The sequence below is a fragment of the Poeciliopsis prolifica genome, unplaced genomic scaffold (assembly GCF_027474105.1).
Source record: "Poeciliopsis prolifica strain line A6 unplaced genomic scaffold, Auburn_PproV2 SCAFFOLD007, whole genome shotgun sequence".
Taxonomy (NCBI): domain Eukaryota; kingdom Metazoa; phylum Chordata; class Actinopteri; order Cyprinodontiformes; family Poeciliidae; genus Poeciliopsis; species Poeciliopsis prolifica.
The window spans coordinates 13,573,001-13,585,489 of NW_026562382.1; the positions used below are offsets into that span (position 1 = coordinate 13,573,001).

A 12,489-nucleotide genomic window follows, 5' to 3' on the forward strand; every position below is an offset into this window, starting at 1 on the left:
TCCGTCTTGAAGCACAAAAACCTCCCTTATTATGCTGAACCATAACAGCTTGTTAAAATGGAAATGCCAAGATGAGAAATAGCAAAGTCGACTGCTTTTCTGAAACATAAAGTAATGCTAAAAAAAGTTTGAAATCCTGGAATGCTATTCATTTAAAACCAGGCTAAAGCCAACCTGCCTGCATCTATTTTATGAGGAATACAATTGATTAAAATTATGTTCATTACTTGAAGCTTACATTATTAATTCTGCCTATAAACATCGGCTCAGCTTATCTTTTCTTATAGTAATTGTAGGAAACAATTTAAATATTTGTTCATATTTTATTGTTTTTCATTTCATGTTGTCTCTTTACATAATGTCCTGTTGATGCTGTGTTGACTCGCTGACAACCTTAAGGGACAGAAGAAATAGAAGCAATTAATGTCAAGTATAATTCAAGTAAAAGAACCAGTAATTAATGTAGACAAATCTTTAAGAAGGTTAATATAAACTGTGCAGATATTGGTTGAAAGGCTGTGCAGGCCAGTGACGCTAACAGTCCAAAGAAGGAAGTGTTACAGAGTGTCACAGTTTCAAAAAAGTGTCTACAATCTACAACATCTTATAGAGGAGAAACAAAGACTTTCCACGTCATTTCAGTGTCGTCATGCTTATAGCAAAGCTATAGAAGCAAGTGAGCAGCTGCTAAAAGTTTAGGTGGGACAATGAAACTAAACTTACACACTGGGCACTAGCACCCTGGCTCATGAAATATTTCATCTAGGAATGTCATATATTAAACATGATTTATTACCACATAAGTGGGCCAATTTACAGTTTTTTCTAATATCATTTGTGTTATGGTAATTACTGCTGAATCCTTTTACACCCATCGCCTCTTCAACCTTAAAATTTCACCATGTTTCTAAGGGTTAGCACATCCCATTGTGTTTGTTCAGTAGGAATTTGCAAAAATGAATGCTGTTATAGCTCTTAAAAATATCACTTTTTCAGTGGTTCACCCTTAGACACATAGAAGTGGAAGCAGAACTGTCAAATCTACTCACAAATGGAATAATTTTCTCAGTTTATGAATTTGAAATGGCATAATTTCCACTGGGATGTCTAGATTGAAGCGCTCTGGTATATTGCACCTTGTATTACTTTCAAATCTTGGTACGCAGCATAAAAATAGTAAAGATATCATATATCCAAATTTAAAATCCTTGAAAACAATGATTACAATGTGTACTTTAAATGAGTAAATGAGCTTGTGTTCGTCTATAATTGTTTGTGTTGTCGAGATGTGGATGTATGTGCATGTATGTGAGCTCAAACCTCTCCATCGCGGGTCTCAATAGTCTTGATAAGAACAGTTTTCTTGGAGTGAACCTCTGATCCACGCTGGGATTCAGGACTGGTCTCTGTAAGAATGCATTCACCTAATTAGCTTGGAAATGAACTTTATTTACAGTAACGCAAAATCAATTCAGTTTAAAGGCACTACTGTTGTTTACTATTGATTAAGAAAGTTTTTTACATTAGGGAGAGAATCAGAAAAGAGATTTTTGAAGTTGCTTATTGTTTTCCAGTGTTACATTTCTATTTTAAATGTGTAAATTTACATATATTTATTCCAAATAATAATTCAACATGTAAAATTAAACACATTTGAAGACTAAAGTAGAAGACAGAGTTACATAATCATCTAAGTCTGGCTTGCTTATTGTTAAACCAATGGCCTGTGAGGCATTTTGTCTTCTCTAACGTCTCCACCCAGTGGTCAGAAAGTGTTATTGCTTGTTTTCAGTTCCTTACATGACATGTAAGGAAATGAAAATAGCATCTACCATATTCAGTCACAGGCTATAATTAAACTGATTATTGACTCATTTGGAATGTAAAGTGGATTTAACAAGTATTTACGTGTTGAAAAAAAGGACATGTTACTATTCCTGTTACCTCTGAATCCAATGGAAGAATAGGCAGACTGGACAGGCATCGTGGTGGTGATCCTGCAATGGAAAGAGGGAAAATAATAGTAAAATTAGGTCATTTGAGCTTATTATCATCCTTCTAATCGCTGTGGATAGCAGACAGACCTGGTCTCCTCTCCCTCCAGCAGCTTGCGATAGGTGGCAATTTCAATATCAAGAGCCATTTTCACATTGAGAAGGTCCTGGTACTCCCTCAGGTGGCGAGCCATATCATCCTATAGATCAAGACATTAAAAAAAGTAATTAAAAGTCTTATTGACTCCTACAATTAAAGGTTCCCAACCAACAAAAATTACATTGTTACTAGAAATACTGAAAAGAACTGGTAAAGATAGGTTGTGTATTTCTAAAGCCCCACACTTATATCTGATAGCTGTTGCTTTTATTATCTACTGTCACAATCCATGCCTCATGTGAAATGCTAAAGTTTATTACCTTCATCTTGGCAATGTCTTCCTGCAGCTGTGCAATGGTATCTTGGAAGCCAGAGGCTTCCCTTCCCATCCTGTCCTCCATTTCTCTCATCTGGCGCAGCAGAGACTCATTCTGAAAGGATAGAAAGGAGGTGAAGTCATGTTTAAACTGGATTGACAGTAAAAGAAACAATTCAAGCTGTATTGTTTACAAATAATAGGAATACAGTGAGTTAAATAAATACTGACAGTGCCCTTGAGAGAGTCGATTTCACAGGTGTAGGACTGGATCTGGTGCCTGTACTCCATGGTCTCCTGTTTGGCCTGGCGCAGAGCGTCGTTGTTCTTGTTCACAGCTTGGTTCAGATCGGACACCTCAAGGAGACACCAGGTGAGTTTTTAAGCATTTTAGCAATAGAAGAAAATAAACTTTACTCAAGAAATGCTTCTAATCTACCTTAGACTTGTACCAATCTTCAGCCTCTGCGATATTCTTTGCAGCGATGGCTTCATATTGCATGCGGATGTCCCTGAGAGCAGCAGTCAGATCAGGCTTGGACATGTCCATCTGAATCTGGACCTGAGTGTCCTGCATCTGGCTCTGCAGCTCTCGAATCTCCTGCAAGGTGTTCATGGAAGAAAGGGATTCATTTTTAGCAAAAAATAAACTTACTGAAATGATGTAACAAGAAGAAAGAGATTTATGGATGTTTGAGAGAGAAAAGGACCACAGCTTAACCCTTCAAAGCCTTACAAAAGAACTAATAGTCAGAATGTTCTATAGTTTGAAAGTACACATCAGATTTTCTCTAGCTCTGCATCTTATTTGATACATTAGGAGATTATAGTCATCTATGTTTGTTTTCCCTACTAAAAGGGCATAGGTTATATGCCACAAATATCACGATAGAAAGCAACACACACAATAACCCAAATAATAAACACACTTTCACCACAGTTTTCTTTTGACTTTTTTTTGCATCCTCTTTGTTTTTTTCTGTGTAATGATTAAAAAACAAAAAATCTTCATAAAATGTTTCTACAAGGAGCAAAATTCAAAAAAAAAAATATATATATACATATATATGATTGGCTATAACCACAAAAAACAATTGGAAAGAGAACAGATTGTTTTAAAATTGTTTTGTTAAAAGAATCCAATAAACAAGTTACATTTTTAACTGTAATTATCTTACAAATATTTCTACCTCCTTAAAGAATTAAAGGCCTTAGAAAAAAATTGTAAGTTCAGCATAACATTGTAGTGCAATTGCACTTTTTTCAATTTGTATGTGTAATTATGCACTTCCTGTCTGAACTGGCATTAAAAATAAAATATCTAGACACTAATAAATCCTTCTTTTTATGTGCATTGGGAGAAAGTACTAAAAGCTTCAATTCTAGTAGCAGCAATGCAATACTTTTATTCTTGATAAAAATATAAAATATATAATCTTACAAGCTTAAGTTGCATTCAGCTGTCGTTTGGTTTAATCAAATAGTTTAAAATAGCTATCCATTTGTTGCCACGTATACAAGCACACACTTCAGCTATTTCCGCAACAGCTGACACGGTCCTTTAAACCAGTCAGCACTTCAGCATTTCTGGGAGGTCAAAGTGGAGACAAAAAAGACAAAATGGTAAGATGGATCCTCAGCTGTCCATTGAAACTGAGCTGAGCTCGTGGCTCATCCAGTCCTTAGATCTTGGCAAGGCAATGTGCAAAAGTGTTTTTTTTTTTGGTTGTGCATATTTATGTTATTGTGTTAGTACATGTGATTTAACATCAGCGGGTGAAAGACTCTGATCAGATGTTGCAAACCATCATAGAGACAGTGCCTCTGTACAGGAAACATTTAGAAGAGTATCAAACCTCTTCATGGATTTTCTTGAGGAAAGCAATCTCTTCTTGCAGGCTCTCAATGCGTCGCTCCAGGTCCAGCCTGGCCAGAGTGGCACTGTCAACATCCTACAAACAAACCAAACAAACAGCAAGAAAATGTATTCAGGCAAAGGCAAGTCACTAAGAATCTGTTTTACGAAAAGATGAGGTAGAAACGAAGTGTTATTTAAAAAGTTAAACTAAAGTTCAAACAAACAAAAATGAAGACATACAGCTCTGAAGGCAGATAGGTTGTTCTCAGCTTCTTCCTTCTGGTGGATTTCTTCTTGCAGTCTAAAAGGTGGAAGAGTTTTCCCCCAGGGGAAAAAACAACAACAGAGGAAAGTTAAAGGACAAATTCTTCTTGCCTTTCATTTCTATTTGAGTGCTGCTGCATTTGTACTTAAAAATAAAACCTGAGAGACACAAACTGTATTCTATTTAAACTCTGCTTGTATCCACACACCCACACATCTTTGCCTGCTTGCTCTTTTAGCCCTAAAGCTTCAATGCAGCTGTTCCCCCACTGTCAGCGGCCATGGGGCGATAACAAGAACCATTCCTGCTTTTTCCACATTTAGCATTTCACCAAACATTAAAAAAAAAGGATACTTTTTTTTTAATCTCTGCATATTTACAGACATCAAAGGTTTGGAAAGTGACTGATCTTTGGAGGATGGCATGAAAATATTAATACCTGCGTGTTATTTTCACGTGCTGTAGCTGTGAGCAAGCAGGAGGTTAGGGTGTGTATTTTGATGTCAGCAGGTGAAGCTCGTGCTTTTGCTGGACTTACTCACAGCTTCAGGCAGCTGCTAGAAGAGGGCTGATAAACAGAATGTGAAGAACAGGGGACTGCGTACGTGCTGGTGTGTGTGTGTGTGTATGTGTGTGTGTGTGTGTGTGCATGTGTGTAAGAATTGGAAGCTGACTGAAAGGCTTTGCATGTTGGGGTTGATTTTTATTACACACGGTAATGTGAGCAATGATGCATCCAGTGTCATGATGGCGTTATCCCAGACACACAAATTGCCCTAAAAGCTATAAACAGACAAATATAGGCCAACAAACAAAGTTTAGAAGGGACTTGAAGTGAAACTTTGAATGTCATTTCCTTTTAGTGACGAAAAATAATAGATCATTTTTTTCTATCTGTCAACCTCTCTTCATATCTGAATGTTCAATGTCTGGCTGAAACTTTATCTGTCTGTCTTAGGTTCATTCCTATGAGTCTATAAATCTGTCTCTATCTCTATTTTCCTCAGTGATGTCACTTTGGAAAACAGTTGCACAATTATTGCAAAACTTCAATTAAAAAAAAGAGTAAAATTAACAGTCTTTTTTTTTTTTTTTTTTTGTCTTAAAATAATCTTTTTTTCCATGTAGCTTAACAATAACTTGTTTGGCATTGTTTGACAGAACATGGAATCAATGTCTTTTTTTCTTCTTCGTCTTTTAAGGTTATCCAAATTTCTAGTACTGTCACATTGATATAAAGCTCAGAATATTCTGTTATGGATTTTAATTATTCTGTGCCACCTCAAGTTGTTCATTAGAAAATCCGCTGGCCTCTTTCACAAAACTTTCTGGAGCCTGCTCATGTATTCATTCCATATTGACACACCATCAGAACCTACCTTAGCTTTAGTTTCTGCAGATCATCAGCCAGGTTGTCCCTCTCCACTTCCACCCTGGCACGTTGGTTGGTGAGGGCCTCAATCTGCCTCCTCAGCTCCCTCATTTCCTCCTCATACAGCTCAGCCACACGGCCAGGACCCTCGCGAACCCTCAGCTTCTCGATCTCCACGGTCAGGGCAGCATTCTGCTGCTCCAGGAAGCGTACCTTCTCAATGTAGCTGGCGAAGCGGTCGTTGAGATGCTGAAGCTCGGCCTTCTCATTGGTCCTTGTGTTGAGAAAGTCTTGGTTCATGGCGTCTGCAAGGTTAAAGTCGAGCTTCTCGCCTCCATAGGTACGCACAGCTGTTGAGGAGCCATATCCTGCTCCCCCAGCTCCAGAAGAAACTCTGAAGCTGGAGTAGGAGGGAACAGCAGTACTCTTGACCTCGTACACTCTGGAAGACATACGGCTGGAAGAAGAGCCTCGACCTCCTCCTATGGACGAGAAGATGGATGACATTGGTGATGAACCAACACCAGAACCAAAGGTCCGGCGGTAGGAGGAAGCACTCTGGGATGACGAGGAGTAGGATTTGCTCATGGTTGCTTGTCTGCTTGGTTGGTTTGTGGGTTCAAAGAAGCTGCTTCGGTTGTTAAGACCCAACAGTCCCACCCGGCAAGTGGAAGAAAAACTTGGTGAAGAAATGGCAGGCACTCAGAGCAACTATTTGTAGACCATCCACACCCACTCTAGCCCCTAACCCCTCCTCTATGGCCTCCCTCTTTCTCCATGTACCCTGCGGTCCTACGCCCGCCACTCAACCACCCTCAAAGCAAAGCAATCCTATCCCTTTGCTATATTAGACAGGGTGTTTCGAGAACATTAATTCAGGACTTTCAGGTTTACTGAGATTTTTTTTTTTTCAATGGCCAGTTGCATCAGATCACAATAAAACTGAAAACGACTCTTTCAGTTTTATTTTGATCATAAACTCAAAATATAGACAAGCTTCTGGATGACATTTTCAACAATCATGATCATAGATTTATTTTTACACCAGTTCTTTAAAGAATTTTAATATTATGAGGAGTTACATATTTTAACCTCTTTGCCAACAATCATGGCTTCAGAGTATCTCCCCTCCTCACATATCAATCCCCCATCTTGTCTTGTCTGTTGCCAGGCCTACATTCAGCTGTCAAGGGATCCAGTTTCAGCTGCTGGTAAAGTTGATCAGCTGTGCATTCATAGCTGTCTCTTCTGAAACATGACTGCATGAGAAATTAAGAGTCATATTCATTCAGTGATTGTGCTCGTAAAAAATTGTCCAAGTCATAAACTTAAAAAAAAATTGTGGGAAAATATTCTTAATCAAATCATAGAATGTTTCTTCAAAAAATTTAAAAATGCTGGTCTTTTACTGAACCAACCATCTCAGTAGAAATATGAGGTAAAATATTAGATCAGTGGTATTTTCTCAAATAAACCATTTTCCATGCTATTGTAATGGTCAGTAGAACTCTACCTAAAGTCTCTGATTGAATGTTCAACACAATTTTGTGAAAAATGAAACAACACGGGTAAAATAAAAGCTATTGGAGCTCAATATTTCAGTGTAATTATATCATATTTGTGAAAATGTCTGCTCAGATTAATTCAGAACCTCTAGTTCAAGCAAGAGTTATAAAGATTTTAACTAGTTTCAGAATGTATAAAATGTACTTACAAAAATATTCATAGGTCTGAAACTAACCCATATATTTTTTTGTTATATTGTCAAACTCTAAGGTATGTTTTTTGGATTTTATCAGGTAAGCTGACACAAAGAAGTGGACAACAGAAAGAAAGTGAAATATGGTTTCTACATTGTGTGCCAATAAAAATAAAAAGCCAACTGCTTTTGTATTCACTTCCCTTTAATCTGACATCCTAAAATTAAATCCAGTTATAGCAAACACTGTTGTTTTAGAGGTGTATATTTGTCCTTGGTTATAAAAGTAGCATTAGAATTTGACTGATAGGATTGCCAGGAAGGTCACACACCACACTTCAAATTTGTCACACACTACACTTAGACCACTGACACACTATGTGTGAGTGGTCAGATGCATTGGTTGAATTTTTGCAACAGTAGATGTAAAATAAGAATCTAAATGACTCAGGGTGTGTTCACAATTTGTAATCAAATTGATGTAAAACTGACATGGAGACAATATTTCAATTCTTCAAAATGTCAAAGAATGTGACATTTTGAAGTGAACTGGCCCAGGGCATTCCAAGCTTTGCCTTTACTAAGGTCTTCATACCCACTGAACTGAAATAGTCACATAAAATAGTGGTCTTGAAATAGTGTTAAAAATTAATCTACCGTAATCTCCGGTCAATTGAGCACACCTGAATTTAAGCAGTATCCACTAACTTTAAAACTTCACACTGAGAAGCTCACTTGCCTGTGTGTAATAAAATGGCTCAGGGTTTTGATAGCTGATTTGGAGACTGAATCCCCACTCTGCTCCCATATTGTAGAATGAAACTACAAGGGCCACTTCAGCCAAAGTTTTGAAATCAGGAAACATTTCACCAACTGAAACCATCAGAAGTTGGCAAGACTCTCTCAATGAGTAACAGTGGGAGGAAATCCCTCTCAATGCACCTGATGAGTCAGCAGTACAGATTAGGACTTCAGGTAGTCAACATCTTCAGGTGCAAGGATCTTAATAATACACATATGTAAGTCAAGAACATCATCTATAAAAATAAGAAAGCACCTAACACAAAGGGTCCCAGCTTACAGTAAATTTAAGAGGCTTCTAAGTCCTGCTCTCAGTGTTCTGTCCTAACTACTTTTGTGGGTTTATATATTGTAAGTAAAGACAACTCTAAAAAGTACACCAACTGTAACTTTTGAGAGCTGACTACCAGATACCTCCAAAACTCTCTGCTTTAATTGACACAGAATAAAGTGACACAACTGTTGTGTTCAATCTCCAAACCTATAAAATTTCATTCTGGATTTAAAAAGACGCTCTGTGCAAATGAGTGTGCATTTGTATTTATAGGTATATGCTGGAGGGGTCATTGTGTGTGGTCATGCACATATTTTGTTTCACAAAGCAGCGCGCCTGTCAGCTGCAGTGGGTGGTAGCAGCCCTATTTTTAGATTTTCTGTTCAGAGCTCAGCCTGTTTGGCGTCTGTCCCAAAAGACCCCCAGAGGACTAAAGATAATGGATAATAGCACTAATTAAAGAAATTCAAGTATGCACCTTTTTGTGTTTCTTTGCTGTTGTAAATATAACTGATGAGAAGGTAATGATAATGTCTGGCAAGATTTTAAAGAACTTTGTGTTTACTTCACAAATCTATAGTATATTATTTATGGAGAGTGAAACCAATGTGACTTAGTTGTTCAAAATTATTTGATAGTTTAAAACAGTGAAATTACATAAATACTTAACGTGTCTTTGAGAAGAAATTGGGTTTCTAGATAGTTCTTCTCAAACACCTTCCATTATCTTCAAAGGCCACACAGCTTTTAACAATGGAGCTATAAAACTGATCGATTAAAATAGTCACAACGAGAGAAGCTGCACCATCAAGTTCATACAAACTTTGCTTATCAATATAAAAACATTAAATATGTTTTTAATTTCAAGTACGGACCTTTAGAAAATGGGCTTTTAGTTTTTGTCATAAATTCTCATTTCAGCCATAAAAAGTAATATATAAAAAGTACAGACATTAGTTCTTTCACTCCAATTAACAATGAAAAACTGCATTATATTTGATTATTTTTTGGATATTTTATGAAGGATTTTTACATTAAAACATTATTGCTGTAACTCAAATTTATTTTTAATGATGCTAAAGCATGACAAAAAAACCCATTATAATTGGAGTAATAACAGAATAATAATAGTAACAACAATAATTTAAATCTTTAAAACATCTGGGGATGTGACAAAGAAAGTTGGCCAGAGATCTAAGTCTATGCCATCCCTCATTTTGAGCAAGTAAAACAAAATTGAAAAGAAACTTCAAGTCTTGCTGTTAGGTTATTGTCTGAAACAATTTACTGTTTCCAAATACTGTGCTGTAACACACAATTCTTGAAGTTCTGGTTCATAAAGTCTTTTTTAGTTTCTTCCTCTTGACAAATGTTCTGGACAGGACTTTTTTCTTGAGCGGCATCCAACAAATATTGGTGAGAAAGTTGAAGAACAGTGACAAATGCTGCAGTGAGCAGGACTTAAGAGATAAGTGCAAATCTTTTATGGGCTGCGTGTGAAATAAACTGCTGATACGAGATGAAGAGGCACCCAAGTGGTTTGAATACTACATCATGAGCTTAGGACAGACAGTGAGCCAGCAAGTGGTTGCCTAACAGCCAAAGACTCAGAGCCAAACAACCCTGAACTGTATCCCAGAAAAGGCACTCTTAAATTAGCACCCTAATGAAAACGACTATGGAAACAGTTATTCAGACAGGAAACAAGCCTCAGAAAACCAACAGCACATGACAGTCAGGTACTAATTTTAAAATCCATGTCATGACCTGAATCTGAATGAAAGATGCATCACAAATGACAGCAGCAATTGTCAACAAAGTAAATTATATCACATGCCAATCTGTGACAAGGTGAGAAAAATCTTATATTCAAATTGTTAGATGTTAGATCAGACGCATTCTGTGATGCAGTTAATGTTACAAACCCAGACATAGAGTTCTTTAAAAGTCTGGGCTTGATGTCCTGACATCACACCCCAAGTCGGTCTGGGACACATAAACAGTAACTGTGTCATCTTTCAGAACTATTTTGTCCAATTGTTAGGTTGGCAGAAAGACAACAGTGTGAGGGACATGATGGCAATTTGATCTACTACTACTTTTCCTTGACACTGAGCTTGACATATTGCATGGAGTATCAATATGTTTTTGAACAATAAGCATCGTGGGAACTCTTTTTAAATCCTCCCAATTAAAACATAAATAGATGACAGGTGATAGAATCATAAATGGATGCCCCAAGCTATGCTTTTCTAACTTGGAAAGGTAAAGAATGTTGAAAAAAACTGTGCACAAACACAATGTAAATAATACTCAATGGTGAGGAAAAGGCAGGTGGTTTAAACATTTACACAGGCAGAATGCCTGTTGCCCAGCAACAAACCCAACAGGCGTACACAACATACCAAACAGTTGAGCTGTGGCCCAGAATTGACTTTATGATGAAACAACGAGAAAAAGGAAGACAAGAGAAGTATTTCTCTGACTCTGTCACAGGTTTTGCATGCTTGTGATTGTGTGCAAGTGTGAAACATACAGCCTTCTAAAAATATGATATTTTTAAGAGGAAACCGATTGATCCATGTTTTATGCAGGTCTATTTTTGGGAGAGATTTGATATCAAAATGGTGCAACATTACAGAGTTCCTGAAGGAAAATCATTACACTTAGTTATGTTGCAATTTCAGTGGCGGCTACTACCATTTTAACAATTTATTGAGCAAATATATCTGACTAAAAAGTGAAAAAAAAATAATAATAATACAAGCAAGGTCTGACATTAAAAGTACAAACATATTGGTAAATCTGCTGGTTCTTCTGTTATTGTTACTGGTTGCTAAAAGAAACCTACAAAAATCACATTTAGAGAAATATCCAAATTTCCTCTGCCTGATTTATTGCTTCCTGGTGAAAATCCTGAAATCCCTGCATGCAAACTGCACTTTGCTGTGTTAACTGGTAATGCAACTTATTGGCAGAAAATAAGAGAGACCACTGAATTAATTGCTGAAAGTACCACAGTTTCTGAGGTTTTACACAAAATGAGGTTTTAGAACTTATGACTGAGTTCTTTTTCAATGTTAGAATGATTGCTACAATTGATATTTTGATATAAAGACATCAGCCTAAAAACAGAAGAAAAAAAAAACATTAAATTTCCAATATTTATTTTCACTAAATATTGGACAGCATAATAGCCGATTTTATTCTGCTCTCATATACACAAAAATGTCTAATGGATGTAAGCTTTTTAATTTGTAGAGTTTTCTTCTGTGGGAGGAGTCTGCAGTCAGGTGTTTAACAGACATAGTAGGAAAGCTACACAAATAACCACCAGTGCATTTAGAAACTGGAAACACTAACAAGCATTTGAATTTATCTTCCTTGTAACCTAGGGAAAAGTGAAGGAGTTTTTTATTTTTTTATTTATTTTTTTTTTTCAGACAGTGCACCACAATAGCACAGAGAAAGAGGCCATACATAATTGTAGAAAATATGGACCAACAGTGGCATTATGAAAACTGGTTGTTTCTCCATACAAGCTAATAAGACGAGTCAAAAACTGGTGGGCAAGGTTACCAGCAGTCTGAAAGTAACACAAAAAAATGCTCAAGTGAAACTAAATTAATAATTTGATCAGAATTCCAGAAGGTAAGTTTGGCACAAAAAAAAAAAATCTAAAAACATTGCACATCACCAAAAGATCACCACACACTGATACACAGAGGAGGTAGATCTCGGGTTACATTAATTCAGATGTAACTACAGTACACTTTTCATGAAGATGAATGAAGCAGACAAAGGTCAATA

General features: G+C 36.7%; 1 protein-coding gene across 1 annotated transcript; it reads right to left on the reverse strand.

Moving 5' to 3' along the window:
- Positions 1-309: 309 nt before the first annotated feature.
- On the reverse strand, positions 310-6,601 carry desma (desmin a). Its single transcript, XM_055032171.1, has 10 exons — positions 5,913-6,601; positions 4,509-4,569; positions 4,267-4,362; positions 2,850-3,011; positions 2,642-2,767; positions 2,415-2,525; positions 2,085-2,194; positions 1,945-1,997; positions 1,321-1,406; positions 310-393 (listed from the first exon to the last, which is right to left on the reverse strand). The coding sequence occupies exons 1-10, from the start codon at positions 6,491-6,493 to the stop codon at positions 352-354; spliced, it is 1,428 nt and encodes a 475-aa protein (XP_054888146.1). The 5' UTR covers positions 6,494-6,601; the 3' UTR covers positions 310-351.
- Between the last annotated feature and the right edge of the window lie 5,888 nt (positions 6,602-12,489).

Bases quoted from the DNA above. Each gene is read 5' to 3' on its own strand.
- desma (XM_055032171.1), bottom strand. From the start codon at position 6,493: ATGAGCAAATCCTACTCCTCGTCATCCCAGAGTGCTTCCTCCTACCGC. The intron at 3,012-4,266 runs GTTTGATACTCT...AACACCTTGCAG, and splicing joins TCAAGAAAATCCATGAAGAG to GAGATTCGAGAGCTGCAGAG. The intron at 2,526-2,641 runs GTCAGTATTTAT...CTATCCTTTCAG, and splicing joins TCGACTCTCTCAAGGGCACT to AATGAGTCTCTGCTGCGCCA.